The 19,759-nt window shown below is 42.1% G+C and overlaps 1 protein-coding gene across 1 annotated transcript in view; it reads right to left on the bottom strand.

Annotated features, from left to right (window-relative positions):
- Nucleotides 1-19,759, bottom strand: part of LOC135226952 (probable E3 ubiquitin-protein ligase HERC1) — a 448,279-nt gene that overhangs the window by 197,470 nt on the left and 231,050 nt on the right. Inside the window, exon 12 of the mRNA XM_064266635.1 lies at nucleotides 15,077-15,211. Within this exon, the coding sequence (XP_064122705.1) occupies nucleotides 15,077-15,211 (135 nt within the window). The remainder of the gene's footprint in view (nucleotides 1-15,076; nucleotides 15,212-19,759) is intronic.

Here is a 19,759-nt window from a genome sequence, read left to right as displayed (position 1 = left end):
GTTTCAAAATTGTTATCGGGCGAATCTCGGACTTTCATAAACCTTTTGTATCTTGAAAACTTTTCGTATGTAGAGCAATAAAATTTTTCGTGTCAGCTTTCGTATCTTTTCCATGGACCTTTTAAAAAGTTGTTTTACTTCACTGCATCCTATAATATTATATGTATTTCCATATTACTATTTGTATTATAGAATACAATCATGACAATCATGCTTTGGTTTGAAAATCAGCTGATGGCGATCGCGAGTAAGTTTGTTTTGCTGTGTCAAACATAAAATCAGAGCGACTTTCTTGCTTCTAGTTAGCACAAATGAATCTTGATATACTCTATTTATATGAGACAATGTTATTTTACGTTATACAAAGTGTTTTCAAGTGGAAATATCACTTAAAAACGTATCGTGTGTGAATGAACTTTTGTTATTTTTTCGTTAGTAGATGGCGCTGAGGGCATGTTTATTGCGTAAACAAAAATCAACAGATTCCGTTTGATATTTTCACTTTATCTCATCAGCCTACTATGAGCTTTACGTATTTATCTTTTATTGGAGTGAAAACAGTAAAATGTGTTCTTTTTGTGCCCAATAGTTTAGATTAAAACACATTTCTCTCATTTTGTTTACGGTCGAGTTTGAAGGTACTACACCGAAGTTTGCGAGTTTTGTCCATATATAGTACTACTATCGTGCATTGGCAACAAAGATATAACTCCAGTAAACTTATGCCATCAAACACAACCGTAGATAAAATTGAGAGAAAGTCATTTAAATCAAAACTTCAGGTCTTGAAAGAACACAATTTACTATTGTTTTCATGCCGATAAAAGCTAAGTAACATTACGGTAAAGGTTCGTACTATGATGAAATGAAGTGAAAATAGCAAATGGAATCGCGTAATAATTTTACACAATAAACATGTCCACAACGCAATCTGTTAACGAAAAAAATACTTTATTTCACGAGGTGTATTTAATTCATATTTCAACTTAAAAACATGTACTAGTAAAATGACAAATTACCTTGTCCTATCTAAGTAAAGTATCTAGATATTTTACACTAACTAAAAGAAAGGCAATCCGCTCCAAATTTAGTTAAATACGGAGAAATAAACACCTATTTGCCATCAGTTGATTTCTAATCCAAAACTCTGACTGCTTTGTTAGTTTTATGATATAATAATATAAGAATACATACAATATTATTGGATACTGTAATGTAGTATAACTTTTTAAAAGAATCACAAAAAAGATGTATATTCATTGATTTTATTTCTTAAATATACTAGCCGTCAGCAGCCTGACATCGCTCAATTAGGTACGCCGATGTTGGTCCGCAACATCTGATTCCCATTTCGTGTCCACTTGTTTTTTTTTTTTCTACTGATATGTCATAGAATGCACTGAACCTCCAAAATTGGCTTACATTAATAAATTACTAAATTATATCGTATATGTAGCATACAGTATACTGAAGGCTAGGCTGCTGTATTCGTATATATATGATACAGGCGGCCCCCAGTTAGCGGCAGGGGTTCCGTTCCTGGCCGCCGACGCCAAGCGATTTTCGACGCTGAGCGATTTTAAAGCCTTCTTTCAAAACTCTAGACCAGTCAAAGGCGCCGTAATCCCACAACGGCGCAATAAGTAAAATTATATTTATGCTGTATAGTACTATAGAATTTACTGTACAGTACTTTTGGGTGTCTAGAGTATGTAAAGATATAATAAAGTTTATACAGTGTACAGGTAGCTGTAGTGTTCAGGTTACGATCATTAGTCTTACGATAGTCCGATTTTATGAGAGATCAAATTACAATGGCCTAACTTTATCCATCTTCTAGTTACATAAGTTCAATAACAGCAAAAGAGAATGATGAAAGTATGGTTTTAACGTTATACTCGTTGCATGAACGTGTACAGCCATGAACAACCGAACGAGAAACGACTTTTTATTTTTTAAGTACAACCGAACTGGATAACATCCGTTTGGCTTGTATTTCAATCATCATACAACAGTACAACATTACCGTAGTTGTTATAAATGGCGTTATGTATAGAATAGAACTGAGATATCTTAAGGTAATAACTTTATTCGCTATAGACCAGAGATCAAATTAGATTAAAGATCAATCGGGAAATATACTGTTAAATTTAAACCTAGTTATAACTGAAGCTGAGAAAACTGTTCAAGCTGCTAATGACTATTATCGTACATCGGCAACAAGGATAAAGCTGCAGTAAACGTATGCCATCAAACACAACCGTAGATAAAATTTGGATAAAATCATTTTAATAAAAACTACTGTGCTTGAAAGAACACATTTTACTGTTGGTTTCACGCCGATATAAGATAAATAACGTAAAGTTTGTATTACGATGGTATAAAGGATTATTGTGAACAGAATCACGTAATGTTTTATGCAATAAGCATGCCGCCAACGTAATATGTTAACGAAAAAAAAAGTAGTTCACATTCACAACGAGACATATTCAATAAATATTTCCACCTAAAAACACAGTGTATAAGGAAAAATAACTTTGTCTCATATAAGTCAAGTATCTAGATATTCGTTTATGTTACCTAGAACCAAGAGCATTTGCTCAGAATTGCGTTATGGTGAAATAAACTCGTATTCATCAGCTGATTTCAAACCACAACATTGGCCGCTCCGCGGAATACGGGCTTAAATTTTCCGTAGTATTTTAAAATACAATAGTATGAGAATACATACAATATTCTTGGATGCAGTGAAATAATGTATAACTTTTTAAAGGATTTATGGAAGAGATGCATAATTCATAAAATAACACAATGCATTTTTCAGAACTGGCGGACAAGAACGAACATGAAAAAACATCCCCTGACAACGTGGAGCGTAGTTACAAAGGCTGCCTTAATTTGTATCTTATTTCTGTACAAAAATGAAAATACCTTTACGTAATATATTTTCATACACATTTTAAACATAAAAGCATAAACATTTTAAAAAATCGACACATCGATCGCTAAATTTGCACTCTTTTTAACTCGATATTTTCGGAAGAGAGGCAGACGGCGGCATACAAGAACGAACTTGAAAAAACATTGTAGTCGATCACTTGAAGGGCAGTTTCAAAAGCTGCCTTTTGATCATATTTCTGCACAGAAATAAAAATACTCTATTCGTAATACATTTTCATACACATTTTAAACCTAAAAGCATAAACATTTATAAAATCGACACATCGATCGCTAATTTGCACTTTTTTTAAATCGATATTTTCGGAAGAGCGGCAGGCGGCGGCTCACAAGAAAGAACATGAAAAAACATCGTATTTGATAACGTGAAGGGCAGTTTCAAAAGCTGCCTTTTTATCATATTTCTGTACAGAAATAAAAATGCCTTTCACGTAATACATTTTCATACACATTTTAAACAAAAGCATGAACATTTATAAATCGACACATCCATAGCTAAATTTGCACTTATGTAACTTGATATTTTCGGCATAGAACAGTGCCATTAGTGATTTCGTTGAAGTACTACTTTATCGTGTTGTGTGAGAACTTTACTACACACGTATACGTACTACATAACTTAAATATGTACAGTATATACGTAGTCATGGGTCCCAAGAAAGTTGAAGTAGGAAAGAAGAGGATGCTTTCTTTGAGACAAAAATGAAATGGAGAAAATAAAAAAGTATGAACCTGGCATGCAATTGAGTGTGATCGCCAAGGAAAACGGCCAAAATCCATCGAATATAGGCACCATCCTTAAGCAGAAGGATGCCATCAAGGCAGCTACACCTTCCAAGGGCGTGACTATTTTGTCTAGCAAGAGGAGCCACGTGCACGACGAGATGGAACGGCTGCTTCTTGTCTGGATAAAAGACAAAGATATCGCTGGCGATACGATAACCGTGACGGCAATCTCCCACAAGGCCAGCGCTATTTTCGGCAATTTGATTGCCCAGGCCGAAGACGACGGAGGAGAAGGGACATCGATGCCAATCACAGAGTTCAAGGCTTCTCATGGGTGGTTAAAAAAATTCCATAAACGGACTGGCATCCATTTGGTGGTGCGGCATGGGGAGGCAGCCAGCTCGGACATGAAAGCGGCCGAAGCCTTTTCTGGGCTCAGTTCGTGTCGCTACGTGAAATAATCCTAAAGTTCATTATTCCTAGGTAAATGATACTAACATATACCAGAGAAAAATAAATTCAGGAGGATGTCAGTATAACTGACTCGCTCACCCTAAATAAAAGAGGGTGTCGGTATGGTTTCTGGGGCGAGTGAGACCACTACCACGAACCTCTTGCCATTTAGAATTCTCCTCCACCAGAATCCCCCTCCTGAAAGAGCCGATCGACAGTCGGAGATAGCAACTACTACTACTACGCTACGTACCACGCCGACTGCAGTGCCTCTGGTGGTCATCCTTTTTTGTTAGTGAACTAGGTAGCATGTGCCAATTTTTCTCTGTGCTTTTGGTGTACTTTTCCCTGGAATTATATTCACCATGGAACTAGCAGCTATCGCCGCAGCTAAGTTAAGTACCCCGAAAGGTTTGGAATTAGTTTTTGTCAGCCAGGGTCCTTTATTTACCGTTTTTTAGGTCCGAAATGGTCCCCTGGTCTGGCGCATGGCGGCCGGCGGCTCGCCTCGTGTTTGGTTAGATTTCTTGGTCTCCTATACCGTGACATCTATCATATAATTTTACCTTTTATGGGTTATATCACGTGCTACACAAGTTCCCATTATCTTTTTACATCGTATTATTCGGGAATTCATTGCCTATACCTTAGATTCACGTTCATGCATGCATGTCTCTTTGTTTAGGGGTTTAGGCGCTAGAGTGATTATTATTTCCTTCTAGTCCAGTATCCTGGCTATTGCCCTCCGTTTTACGTGTCGGCTAAGGCTGGTTTCTGAGCAGTCGGCTCGTTTCCTTCGGGAAACTAGCCTACTTCTCCTGGACGTCCCTTTCTCTCTCACTCGTGTTTTCCCTCTCTCTTTTGACGATGTAAAAATTTTATGTTTATTATTTTGTAGGGTTAGCTTTTAGGGCGACCAGTTTAGCCTAGGCGGTTTTGTTGCATTAGATCTTCTTGGTCCAACTGTGTTCAGTTTTGTTGCATTATCGCCCCTTGGTCCTCTCAGGCTCACGTGGTCGCTCGGCCTAGGCTGTTTTGTTGAATTATCACCTCTTGGTCCACATGCGATCGCGTGGTGCCTCTGGTCGCCCTAGTCCCAGTCCCCTTCCCTCCCTCCCGTACGGAAGGGGGGGTCTGTCCTAGCTCGCTTATGGTCGCTATGGCAACCATCCGAGTACCTCTCCCTCCTCCCCCCTGTTAGGGGGGTCACGGGAGTTCGGGACAGCTGGGAGTACTGGTGGGCCGCATACTCTCCATGAGCTCTGGGGGAGCTCCGGAGTGGTCAGAGGCGGAGGTTGGCCACCCCCCCTCTGGTGGCTTCGGTTCTTCTCCGGCGTTCCTTGGGTCTGGTTTCTCTTCCCCCCCACTCCTTGTTATTTACCCCTTCTCCTGCGGATGGTGCGCCTGCTTGCTATCCGGGTGTACCTTCGGTTGTCGGGGGGGTGACTAGCTGGCACTGGAGGGGGAGAGATTTCCATTGGTCCTACATGCTTTCCCTAACCCACGTAGTCCCTTCGTCATCCGGCGGAGCGCTTGCTTGCTATCCGAGCGCTCCTCTAGTTGTCGGAGGTATTTTACGGAGGAGCTGCACGTTCCATAAATAACTATTTATTTAATTTAATTCTAGTTTTATTATGGGTAATCCTCTCTCGTTCTCCGGCGTGGTGTACTACTCCTTGAAACTCATTATGGGTGTATAGAAGCATCTGGTTGATTCATATTCTCCTCTCCGGTGCACACCGGAGTTTTACCAACCAGTTACTAGGTCATAGACCCTCTTCCACACGGAGTTCAGGGGGGGATTATGCCCAATAATTTTAAGCTACTCCGGCATGCAACGGAGTATCATAGTAGCCCTGTGAGTGTACTACGTTGATACTCGTGTATCTATTCACTTACAGGCTACTAACTGTCAGGAGGCGGGGTGCAACGCCATCCTCCAGGACCCCTGCGGACATGAGGTCTGCAGGTCCCACGCTCCTTGTGCTACCCGCCACAATGAGCTGATCGTCTGGGAACAAAAACGAGGCTTGTTTACCGATTTGTTTACGATTTAGTGGGCCAGTTTTTGGACGGAGTAAGTATATACCGGTGTAAGGTTTGTTCTTTACGTGGCATATACTGTTACATGACTTAATGTTAATTTGCTATATGGTTATATGCGTCATTTGTTAATGATCCGTCCTTGGGGCTTTGTTGTAAGGATTACAATGACCCTCTTTTCCAGGCTACCGCCGTTAAGGAAGCCGCGTCGGCTACCCTGCGGGCCTGGGTGGGAGGCTTCGGCAAAAATGTGTCGAAGGGACAGCCATACATATTGGACCAAGAAGATGGACTATCCAGATCTTCCCAGGCAGGAAGTCGACCGGGGTACGTGGATCCCACCGCGGCAGCTCCGACGATTGCAAGCATCCAACAACAGGTGGAGCAAGCCTTTATTGAAGGAGGAGGCCAAGAAATCGCAGCGGATGTAGCGACTCTAGACCTCAATATAGAGCCAATGGCGGTAGGTATAGATGATTTGTTAGTTGAGGTAGGTTTGTTAGGCGCCCAAGGGCTTCCCTTGGGTGCTTCTGGATCTTCTTCGCCTGTCCCTTCATCCTCTTCCTTTCAAGGCTTCACGGGATCTGAGATCCCTACTAGCACGCCAGCTGCCTCTGTAGTCCCCAAAGTAAAGGGGCAAAGAGAGCAGAAGACCCTTCAGAAGACGTCATCTAAGAAGACGTCGTCTTCTTCATCTTCTCGGAAGTCTCCGGCTAACCATCCCGGAGCAGAGAAGGCGAAGTCCTCCTCTTCTTCGCATTCGAAAGGGTCGAGAGGTAAATCCTCTAAGGAGAAGGCCCGTGCTCCCGCCGAGCCAGTACCCTCTCCTGCTACCGGAACTCCTCCGGTGACCCCTGTCGGGGCCAGTTCAACTGGTCCCTTCGATCCTGCTGGATTCATGGCAGGGGTTATGCAGCAAGTAGGAGACTTGGTTGGATCTCTGAATACGAGATTCGAGCAGATGTTCGCTCAATTCTCCACCACGCTGAATCAGTCTGGACAGTCAATTCAGAATATTTCTGAACGTCTGTCTGACCAGGAGAACCGGCTGGCAGGCCTGAGCCAAGCACCTCAGGCCGATCTCCCTGTAGTAGGCGCTGGACTGGCCCAGTTGCCTGACTACAATACCCTTCCTTCCTTCTCTATGAGCAATCCTTGGAGGGTAGCAGCCTATGCGCCCTACAAGGATGGCATGATCTCCATCCCGGACTATGGAACTCGAAGGATTGAGGACTTCGAGTTCCATCCAGCCGGCCTGCAGCCTCCTTTCATGGGTTATGCCAGGCTTACGGAGACGGCATTGAACAGAGAAGATAAGATTCCCAAGGAGACGGTGTTGTACAGCCGCGACCATGCTCAGAGGGAATGGGTACATTGCCTGGAGGATTGGGATTGTACCAATACCAGACTCCAGGCATTTAAGAGTCCCTTCACTATCTTAGCCACGGAGGAGGAGGCACCGCTCCCCTTCACGACTAAGTTAGCTGAGGTTACCCTACAGGCTGTCATGAAGGATGAACCCCTTCCTCAGCTCAGGGAATCGGACCCTATGTCCCCTTTCTTCCCTGCATTTGGTGAGCTGTGGGAGAACCTACCGGCCACTTTCACGGTAGGTAAGCTCAAACCGGACTGTGTCATGGAACAGTTCAGCGAGAGGTTGCCTAGGTTACCAGATAACCTCATACAAGCTGAGTTCGAGGCAAGAACAAGGCTAGGAAGGACGTTGAACACTAGTGATGACTGAAGTAGCTGCTCTGACTTATGGTACGGAGCCTTTATTTAAGCTCCTAGCCAAGTCCCAGACGCAAACTGTACAGTCTGATCTGTATGAGTTTACGCTGGCTAGAAGGAACTGTAGGAAACATGTCCTTCAGGAAGCAACGATTCGACATGAGCCGAATAAGTTGCTTTCCTCAAATCGGCCGTAAACGAGGTACAGCACGAAGCAACGAGGCTTAACCAAAGCCTCAGAGCTCGTTGGGGTCTCTCAAATAAGAGGAAACCCGAGAACCCTTCCTCTAGTTCAAAGAAACTAAAGAAAACTAAGAGGTTCCCACCCTACCAGAAACAGCAACAGCAGCAATTCGTACAAGCTGTCCCGGTCTCTCAACCAGGACAACCGGCAGCTACAAAGGGGCAGAATCAGCCCATCCTCCTGTTGTCCCCACAGAGCCAGCCCTCGACCTCTTACGCTGTTTCCCCGGCTTTCAACCAGGCGTTTGAAAGCCAAGCCTTTCAAACCTTCAATAGGTTCGCAAGGGGAAGCAGGGCTAGAGGTGCCTTTCAGCAGAGGGGTGCAGGAAGAGCTACCAACAGAGGCAAGCACTTCTGTGGAGGACGAGGAGCACGTCCCGCACAACAGCAGTGAGAGCTCCCAGGTAGGAGGGAGGCTGTTCCTCTTCCGCCACAGGTGGGGGTTCAGCAATTGGGCACAGAGCATTGTGTCCAAAGGGCTGGGATGGAGTTGGATCAAAGGTCCCCCTCCACCCAAATCATTCCTTCAGCTACCAACAAAGGAATTGGCAGATTATGCAGAAGAGCTCCTTCAGAAAGGGGTAGTGTCAAGAGTCAAGCATTTAAAGTTTCAAGGACGCTTATTCAGCATGCCAAAGAAGGGCTCATCAAAAAGAAGAATAATCTTAGACTTGTCCCGGCTAAACTTATTCATTTGTTGCGACAAGTTCAAAATGCTGACCATCTCGCAGGTGCGGACCTTACTTCCCTGTGGGGCCGTCACCACCTCTATCGATCTTACAGACGCATACTATCATATCCCAATCTTGAGACACTTTCGCCCATACCTAGGCTTCAAGCTGGGAGACCAGGCATTCTCTTTCAAAGTGATGCCCTTCGGGCTGAACATAGCCCCCAGGGTGTTCACGAAAATGGCGGAAGTAGTAGTTCAACAACTGAGATCACAAGGGATAATGGTAGTAGCGTACCTCAACGATTGGCTAATTTGGGCAGTCAACCGTCGAGGAATGCCTCAGAGCCACAAACAAAGTAATTCAATTCCTGGAACATCTAGGGTTCTAAATAAACAGGACAAAGTCCAGACTCACACCGGAGTCTCGTTTTCAATGGGATTTGACCTCCCACAATCTGTCAATTCCTGCGGTCAAAACGAAGGAAATAGCCAAGTTAGTAAGGCAATTCCTCAAGAACAAACGAGCATCAAGGAGAAACCAGGAAAGGATCCTAGGTTCACTCCAGTTTGCATCAGTGACGGATGTTCTGTTAAAAGCAAGGCTGAAAGACATAAATCGAGTTTGGTGCTCAAGGGCAAATGTCAAATCTCGAGACAAGTTGTCAGTAATCCCGCAAGTTCTTCGCAATCATCTCCGTCCATGGGCGGAGTCAAAGAATCTGTCCAAGTCAGTTCCTCTTCAACATCCTCCTCCGTCGTTGACTATCCACACGGATGCCTCGCTAAGCGGGTGGGGAGGATATTCTCAGTTCAAGAAAGTTCAAGGAACCTGGTCACGTCAGTTCCGCCAGCTTCACATAAATGTATTGGAAGCTATGGCAGTGTTCCTCACTCTGAAGAGGCTTCTTCCACCAAAGAACTCGCATATAAAACTGGTCTTGGACAGCGCAGTAGTAGTACCAGCTCGGACACGAAAGCGGCCGAAGCCTTTATTAAGACGTTCGACGAGATGACAATCGAGGAAGGCTAGTTCTCAGCAAGTCTTCAACTGTGATGAGACTGGCCTTTTTTGGAAAAAAATGCCTCGTCGGACATACATCACGCAGGAAGAGAAGAAGCTACCCGGGCATAAGCCTATGAAGGATAGGCTTACACTTGCACTTTGTTCTAACGCCAGTGGGGATTGCAAGGCGAAGCCCCTACTTGTCTATCATTCGGAGACTCCTCGAGCCTTCAAGGCCCACAAAGTGCTAAAGGAGAAGCTTCCGGTGATGTGGAGGGCTAATGCAAAAGCCTGGGTAACAAGACTTTTGTTCACGGAGTGGGTAAATCTGTTTCGGCCCGACAGTGAAGAAATTCTTAGAAGAGAAGCGACTCCCTCTTAAATGTCTGCTGTTGTTGGACAATGCCCCTGCTCACCCTCCTGGACTCGAGGAAGATATCCTAGCGGAGTATTCGTTTATCAAGGTTCTTTATCTTCCGCCTAACACCACCCCTCTCCTCCACCCCATGGACCAGCAAGTGATATCGAACTTCAAGAAGCTGTATACGAAACATATTTTCAAGGGATGTTTCGACATCATCGATACCACAAACCTCACCTTGCGTGAATTTTGGAAGGAGCATTTCGATGTTGTCATATGCATCTGACTCATCAATCAAGCTTACCAGGAGGTTTTGAGGCGAACCTTGAATTTTTTGTGGAGGAAACGCTGGCCTGATGCTGTATCTGCCCAAGACTTCGAGGGATTCGATGTGGGCGAAGCTGGTGCTGCAGATTCAGGAACAGCTGACGATCCTGAAACTGTTTCGCAACCAGATCTTTATGAGATCATTGCACTCGGCAAGTCCATGGGGCTGATCGTCGACGAGGACGACATCAACGACATTCTCGAGGAGCACCAAGAGGAGCTTACGACAGATGACCTGAAGGGGTTGGAGGCCATGCAACATAACGTCGCTCAAGAGGAGTTCTCTAGCATGGGCGAGGAGGAGGAGGACAACCCTATGACAATGGCAGAAATTAAGGATGCTCTAGCTGCTTTTCATAAGGTGCAATCATTTGACACGGGTCGAATGCTTGCGCAGTTCGATGACATTTGCCCGAGTCGTTTCAGGAATACTATTGTGAAAAGTAGGCAGAAGCAGTCTTCCTTAGATAGTTATTTTTTAAAGAGGCCTTTAGTAGTAAGCAAAAAGGAAGATCCAATTGATACTATGAAAATACAGAAAGTCGAAAGTGGTGAAGAAATTGAAATTTTGAAAAAAAAAAAAAAAAAAAAAAAGTATAAAAAAGTAAAACAAAATGTAAAAATAAAAAAAAAGACAAAAATTTTTTAAAGTTGTTTATAAAGTTAAGTGTTACAGTTTTGTTAATGTGTTTCGTAAAGTTTAGTTTATGTTTCCAGAAATCTTTTAATGTGTTTTATAAAGTTAAGTGTACGTACTATAAGAAGTTTTCTGCCGTTTGTCCTCCTCTGTCGATACTTTCGGAGATAGCCTCACTCAAAAGGTAAGGTTCCACATTTTACTACATACTTACGTATGTACGTACAGTATTTCTAGTATACCATGTACACTAATAACTTTATTTACAGGTACGTACATATTAAAACTAGTACACATTAAGTTAGGTATTGAATGGTCCAAATTGTTGTAGTATTTCATTGTTTAATGGTCAATTTAGCTTTATTATAAAATTTACTGGGGTGTTTTTGTAGGGCTTGAAACGGATTAGCCATTTTACATGTAAAATGTGGTTCAAGATACGAAAAGCTCATGATACGAAAGCCACCTCGAAACGGATTAATTTCGTATCTCGAGGTACCACTGTATATCATTACAACCGATACTTTTGGTATTCTCTAACTTTTTTAAACTTAACTAAAAGATGGTATAGATTAAGAGATGGAGGAAAAGAGGTTAGCCTAACTAAAAAATGGAATGGATAAAGAGGAGGAAAAGAGGTTAACCCATTGTTATTTGGTCTCCTAAATTTAACTCGCATGATACGTGAGATACGTGATAAAATCATTAAGGGTGATAATTTGGGGCTCGCATGATATGCGAGATCGCGTGTTGCACAAGTATATACGGTATTAGCATGTTCTGAAGTATAAGAAATGAAAAGGCATTTTCTTATTTGAGTAAAATATATATTTCAGGTAATCTTGGTAGTATAATTTGAGAACTTCAGATATAGATAAATATGACACTGAATACTACTTAAAAGAAAATATATTTGGTAATTATATATATATTTTTTAATGTTAAGTTTTATTCAAGAAATTTATATAGTTTTCAACATGAATTTCTAAAGTATGAAAAAGCAATTTTTATTGTTTTATTATATCATTGATTCATGCCAATGAACGAAGCCTGCAGGGGGGTATACATAATCGCATAAATGACCTCACTCCTGGCAGTAGGATTTTTTATATGTCAAAATTAAGTTGTGCAACTCACAAGCAGCCAACACCAAGGACTCGATACAATCATGAAGAAGATTTATGGGAGTCTGAAACATTCTGTATCTATGGGAGATAAATGGAAATACTGATTTAGTTATCAAACTTTATATATGCACATAGTATATATGGTGGCATCCATGTTCACAACTCAGTGCAATCCCGTTATGGAAGTCGGTATATTACGTAACTAAATCTGAAATAAATTGTCAGATATCGTCATGTCTTCATAGAACTCGCCATCCTGTAAAAACCGTTAAATGTGGGTGTGGCCTAAATCATCGGTGACTTGAGTGTACGACAAAGTAAATACATCATCTCATCTCAACTTGCGCAATGAGGTTGTAATGGTTCATTGCGGAAGTCGTCACAGAGTCAATATCAACAGCCTTTTTTTTGGGGGGGGAGCCCAAGCCACGCGACTATAGGAGATTGTTTGCCAAACCCAGCCTTTGTGATAACTGCAGTCTGAAATCGCCAATGTGTGACCCAGGCTTTACACTTGATCTGCCCAAATTACTTTTATTTTTTGCTACTGTAAAAGTAACTCAGCTCTGTAATAAACACACTGGCGCTGCTTTCAGTTTGTGCATGCCTTCGATTGTTTGTTTAAATGGCTTCCTTGTAAAATGTTATTTTATCTCTCTTTCCTTTTCTTGCATTCTTGACTTATTACTTATTTGTTTGCAAAATCCTCATGTTTGTCTTAAAAGTCTGCCGTTTGCCAACAGAAGTTGATGTATTGTGGCATTATTAATCCCTTTCGTGCACTTAAGATCCAAGATCTTAGAAAATTTTTTATTTGTTCATACACGAACAAACCTTCGTTCGGTCTAAACAATAGGATAGACTTATACAGGCAGTCCCCGTCTTATGACGGGTTCGGCTTACGACATTCCGAGGTTAAGCCGCTTTTCAATTATATTTATCAGAAATTATTTCCAGGTTTATGACGCATGTTCCAGGGTTATGGCTCCTACAATGCTGATCTGGCAGAAGAAATATGACTCCAAAAATGCAAAATAATCAATTTGAAGGCTTTTTGATGAAAAATGCAATAAGAATGCAGTTTACATAATTTCTAATGCACCTACCTAAAGCATTAAAAGTAAGGTTTTCTTAAGATATTTGACAATGTTCTGGCTTACGACGATGTTCGGCTCACAACGCGACTCAAGAACGGAACCCACATCGTAACCCGGGAACTGCCTGTACTTGGAGGGAGGTACAAACATCCTAAACCAGCTGGGGGCCTACCCACCAGTTCAGCTCCAGAAGAAATAACTCCTGGAGAGGGACTGAAGCCCACGAGAAGCTAGATATATTGACATCTAACCACCCGGACACTGAGCGACATACAATGATATATGGGAGAATCATTGCATAGGGAACTAAAGAGAAACTTTGACTGTCCAATAACAAACCAACACACCAGGATTTGTTACCACTCCCAACTCCCCTTTGTCTAGGAGCAGAGCATATGCTACCAAATAGAGGGTTGGTTATTTGCATACCAAGCGACCAAACTATCAGTATGACTACCTTACTCACCTGTATCAGACCAGTCCAGCAAATAGCAAATGATGTGTCTATTCCTCAACCAGGCCAAAAAAAGAAGGAAAGGTACAAGAGAAAGAAAGAGACCAGCCAACTCACTAATTCTCTCATCCCCACAATCATCTTAGGCAAGATACAAATGTGCCCTGTTAAGGGCAATGATGAGTCTGGGCAGCCACCGCAGGACCCTGGGAAAGCGTGTCCATAGATCTGTGGGCAACATCCTTAAGATAGAAAGAGGTGAACGTGGACTGGTGTAACCAAGTACCAGCGTTCAGCACTCTATGTAGAGCCAAGTTCTTTTTGAAAGCCAGAGAGAGACCAATACCCCTAACGTCATGTGCTCTAGCCTGCACAGACGTGGCAGCAGAATCAACAAGAGTCAAGTATGCCTGTCTGATGGCTTCCCGTATCTAAAAAGAGATAGTATTCTTGGACACCTCTTTCTTTGTACGTTCTATGCTAACAAAAAGCCTGCTGCATCCTGGTCTAAGGTGCCGTGTCCTTTTAAGATAGCTACACAGAGCCCTGACAGGACACAACAAAAGCTCTTGAGCACACCGCCCACAAAGTCATTCAGTGATGGAATGGAAAAGGCGGTGAACCTATCATCGTGCACAGAGAAAGCCAAGGTAGTTGCTGTAGGACAGGAGGGTAGACAGGAGATAGGGCCCTCCTATCCTGAGTTCTTTTTATTCTATCACTGTGTTAACAAACACTATTCTCGCTAAAACCAACCACTTATAAAAGAATTCTTTGTAATTGCCTAATCTGTCTTGTAGAGTCCTGGGGGGACCATGAGAGTGTAATTTCTTTGAGGATGAACAGCAGTTACCAAAAATAGGTTTTTCCTATGTCAAAGCCTGTTTTGTTTTTCTAATTTGCATTTCATATGCCAGCAAATATGAGCCTATACTTGTCTACTGATTGCAACTTGCCTACTGATTTCAACAGAGATTTGACCATTATAATTTTGATTTCAGATATAGTACCAATTTTATTATATATACTAAGATAAAAAGTACTTTGAAGTTTGATTAAGTGCCTTTTTCATATAATGATTATCAAAATATTTACCCTACTGCATCATCCTTGATACTTACTTTCACAAAAAACTAAAAAGTTAGTAACTCTCAAAGGGTATTCATATGTTTACAGTTTGAAAAAAAAAATCTTCAACACTTGTAACTATTTCAACAATTTCAACAAAGCAGTAAGAACTTACCAGAGCCAAATGACCACACAGTTCTTCCATCTGCAGACAATGCTAGTGTATGAGCACTACCACAAACCACCTGTCCAACACCTGATATATCCCTTACTAATGTTGGGATATTACGACTTGTGCTATCCCCATGTCCTGATAAAGTAAGAAATACATATAAGTGGAAAATTTTGTACTTTAATAAACTACAAACATGTGATTTCACACATACAATCTGCTACTTTCAAAGAATGGACATCACTCCAAACTGATGTGACTAATGTTGAGAATTATTAGTGGCTATCAAATAAAAGTCAACCACTAGTCCCAAAGTTAGAGAGGTAAGCACATAGGTCATTTTAACTAATACAGTTTTGCCATAACACATTTTTGCAGCAATAGCTGTAAAAAATCTTACAAGAAATTTACAGTGCTCCCCCGTTTTTACATGGGAATAGGTTTCAGAACCTACCGTGGAAATGCAAAATCTGCGGAAATGCAAAAATCCCCTCTCAAAATGCTTTTAACTGGCCTATAATTGCCAAATACTACCTTGTATCCCTTAAACTAAAATGCTTACAACTGCCTATTTTAACTTTTTCACTACCTAATTTGATAGTTCAAACAAAAATATACCTTAAATTATCATAGTACAACTATTTAATATTTCAAGCAAACATAGATCCCAATTTATTATCCAAAAACACCCAAAGTAACATTGCATGATAGTACCCCCCACCCATTACTGTTACTCATAAGTAGGCTATATACACCCATAAAACACCTATACCTGTCTATTTTAACACTGATAGTTAAAAAAAAATATACCTTAAACTATCACCTCAAAACACCATAATATCATTTCAAAGTTATGTTGCAAAATTATGTACCCGCCAACAACTGTTATTCTTAAGTATCCCCTATCATTCAGACACGTTTTCTTTGGTCTACGTAACTTTCTGCATTGTTCTGTGCCTACATTTTATACATATTAATATTTTCCTGTGTAGTAAGATGATTTTGAAATGATATTTACTGTATGTTGGTAGTTTAGAACAACAGAAAACATACTACCTCCAAACAGAATGGTAGGCTTGTTACATCATGTTAGTATTTTTGTGATTACATACAAATACATTTATGATAAAAAAATGATTTACTACAGTAAGTTCTTGGTTTACGTCACATTGCGGTTAGTAGTTGCCATCTCCCATAAATTTATTATAAAACATTATTTTGGCCGGGGGGATGCCCACGGACTTGCTGCCTTTTTACAGATCCCCATCTTCTACATTTCTTTGAACGTGGTCTTGGCTTCCTGGAGGAGCTTGGGCGGGAGGCGGTGGAACTTGGTGTGTGTCAGGGGCCCTTGGTCTCAATATGGTGGAAGACACCGTGCTTGGGCGCAGCCCCAGCCACCTGGCAACACTCGGGGTGGAAGACGTCCGGAAACTCCTGGAGAAGGGAGGCGTATCTGTGGTGGGGAAGGACAGAGCAGATGGTGGGTGCCCTTGGTCCTCTGGCGAGTGGGCGCCTGGGCGGGAGAGGCAGACCTCGGTATCGAGAAGGCGCTGGCAGGCCACATCCACCAAGAGGCCATGGTGGGCAGGGAAGCCCGCCCCAAGGAGAGGACGAAGGGCCAGGTGTAAGTCTAGCCCAGGAACACAATAGTCTGGCCCTGGTGCCATAGGTGCGGATGGACGTCCCGTTTGCAGCTACAAGGGCGGTTGGGTTGTCGGGGGCGCGGCTGCGATCCTCTGCCGACGAAGGGAACACCGACTGCATGGCACCAGTGTCAACCTGCATCCTGAGGCTGGAGATACTGTCCTGGACGTAGAAGCCCCTGGGTTGGGACTTTGTTACTGCCACTGCAATGGGGGCTGGTCTTGGGCGCTGCTTCTATCGTTTTTTTGAAGGGTGGAAGGAGCAAGGGCGCTCACACTTCCGTGACTTGCTGCCAAACTGGCAGTGGAAGTGGCGCCACCCGACATCTGGGAAGGGCTGCGGCAATTGCTGGTATGCTGCACCAACCGTGTCCTCCTGCTGTAGGCTGTTGGCTGAGGGAGGAGAGGAGAGTTTTGCACCTTGGGTGGCGGTAAACAGCACGAAAGCCCATTACACCACACTTTCCATCTCCATGGTCTTGGCATTAGGGATCTGGCTTCGGACTTCGGGCGCGAGCTGGCAAAGGAAGAGTTAACGGAGGATGCTCACCTCCTGCCTTCGTCCTTGGTGGTCCACCTCTGGCAGGAGGACCAGGTCCTGGAGCTTGTGCCAGGCCAGTCTGGGATCCGAGGTGGTCATGGGGTTGACCATGAGGTCGAAAATTTGGGCAGCTCGCTGGGGAACTGGGAGGGAGAAAACCTGGATGAGCTCCCTCTCCAAACTTTCGTAGGGCAAACCCCCGGGATGCCTGTGCATCCATAGGGTGAGGCGTTTGAAGGCATCCGTTGTGAGGGTCCCTGCGATGAGGTCCGCCTTGGTGCTGTCCTTGGTGAATGCGTAGATCTTGAATTGTATTTCTACCCGTTGTAGCCTGACTGTTGCAGCCATGTTGCAATGTCCTCACTGCAGAAGAGCAGCAGCTTGATGTGGTGGGGCTCTAATGGTGCGGTTGTCCAGGGTGCGTCAAGGAGGACTTGAGCGCATAGAAGGATTGTCTCGTGGATCACAGGTTGAGGCGGACGCAGAGGAGTCGAGTGAATGCAATGAACTCTCCATCGTATTGTCAGTCTCATGCTTACGGTTGACGAAAAGTCATGAATGGCGGGCCAAACCGTAAGACTGAACGCCAAAACACTTCTATGAAGAAATGCCATTGTGGATCTGCTAATGGCATTGAGGAGTACCAGAGAACCTAGACTAGGCATCGTATGGGTCCGTTAAAGGTTCTTTGAAGGTGAGCGGCAGTAATTAGTCCCTTAATGGTAAAGCCAAAACCACAAGGGTCACCTACTCCTGGGTCATCAATTGTGAGGTCTGAGTAGGACGAGGAGAGTGAGCGAACTAATTTTATCCTGCAAATGAGGCTGTACATAAGGCAGCGTGTGGACAGAAGCATAGTGTCCATCACGCATGCATAAACAAAGATACACAAAAAGGGACAGGAAACTGCTGTGAATGTGTTTCTTCACAGACAAAAATACATGAATAATATTACATAGAGGGAACAGATTCCCAACATTATACATCAAAAGAAAGGGCGTAAAATGCTCTACGTTTTACTTCCTGGAAGAAAAGAGAGGACATATGGATATACAGATTTTTACAATGGAAGGGCGAAAACATTAGCCCAAATGCTGTCCTTGCACTCTCTCTCTCTCTCTCTCTCTCTCTCTCACACACACACATACAGTATACATATAATAGTACTGTAGAGAGAAAACACAGCAAAATATCTATAACATTATTTCGCTTACAAAATTGATTTATGTATACTGTATTGATATAATCATAATAAAATTATTTAAAATTTAAATTTCTTACAAAGGCAACTCAAACTTCTTCCAGGCTTCAGTACTGTAGCAGCTTTTCTGTGATGACGAATATTTTCTCACTCTCAATGAAATATGAATTACTGTATCAAACTTTTATGTATACAATTAAAAATAATAATTGCATTAATAAATTAGTTTCTTATAGCAAATAATTATTTTCCGAAATAATTCTTTCAGTAATAAGCATCAATCAACTGATTCTCAGAACATAAACACAAGGCAAAAATTTACTTTGATTACTGTATTTTGCTGTTTATACATTATTATTACAGTAGGGTACTGTAATTAGTACAGTAAATAATTTTCTATCATAAATGTACTATTCATTTATGAAATATATAGTTTTGTGCTGCAGCTATATCAGGAAAATAATGAGGAATTGTTAGATAATATACTTTTGTTTGCATATCTCTCTCTCTCTCTCTCTCTCTCTCTCTCTCTCTCTCTCTCTCTCTCTCTCTCTCTCTCTCTCTCTCTCGTATGAGTCAGTACTGTACTGTACATATCCTTTTAATGAAAATAATATTAATTACTGTACCATAAACTTAAAATTTAACACAACAATAAACAAATCCAGCAAGTTCATGACGTATCATGGTGAATGGGCTGCCATAATTTTTGCTTTGTCTGATATATTGTATAATATTTCATTACAAGTTTAGTTGACTATGATTACCACACATATAATAACATTACACAAGAGAATATTTGATCACTGTTGATGTTTCATCTCTAATCATCGTAAAAATATATTTAAAATTCGAATTTCATATAGTGCACAGGCAACTCTTAACATTCTCCTCCCAGCTATAGTTAATTGCCTTTGAATTCTCGTCCCCAGCAAGTGACTATGCTTCAAGTACAAACACTTCACTCTCTCTCTCTCTCTCTCTCTCTCTCGCGGCTCTCTCTCTTCTCTCTCCTCTCTCGTCTCTCTCAAAAACAGTGTAGTATATATATATATATATATATATATATATATATAGATATATATATCTATATATATATATATATATATATATACTAGATATATATACATATATATATACAGGCAGTCGCCCCGGGTAACGACAGGTTCGGCTTACGACGTTCCGAGGTTAAGGCACTTTTCAATTATGTTCATCAGAAATTATTTCCAGGGTTACGACGCCTACAACACTCATCTGGCAAAAGAAATATGACACCAAAAATGCAAATTAATCAATAA

Source organism: Macrobrachium nipponense, chromosome 15 (genome assembly GCF_015104395.2).
Source record: "Macrobrachium nipponense isolate FS-2020 chromosome 15, ASM1510439v2, whole genome shotgun sequence".
Classification (NCBI taxonomy): domain Eukaryota; kingdom Metazoa; phylum Arthropoda; class Malacostraca; order Decapoda; family Palaemonidae; genus Macrobrachium; species Macrobrachium nipponense.
This window is presented reverse-complemented; position numbering and strand designations above follow the sequence as displayed.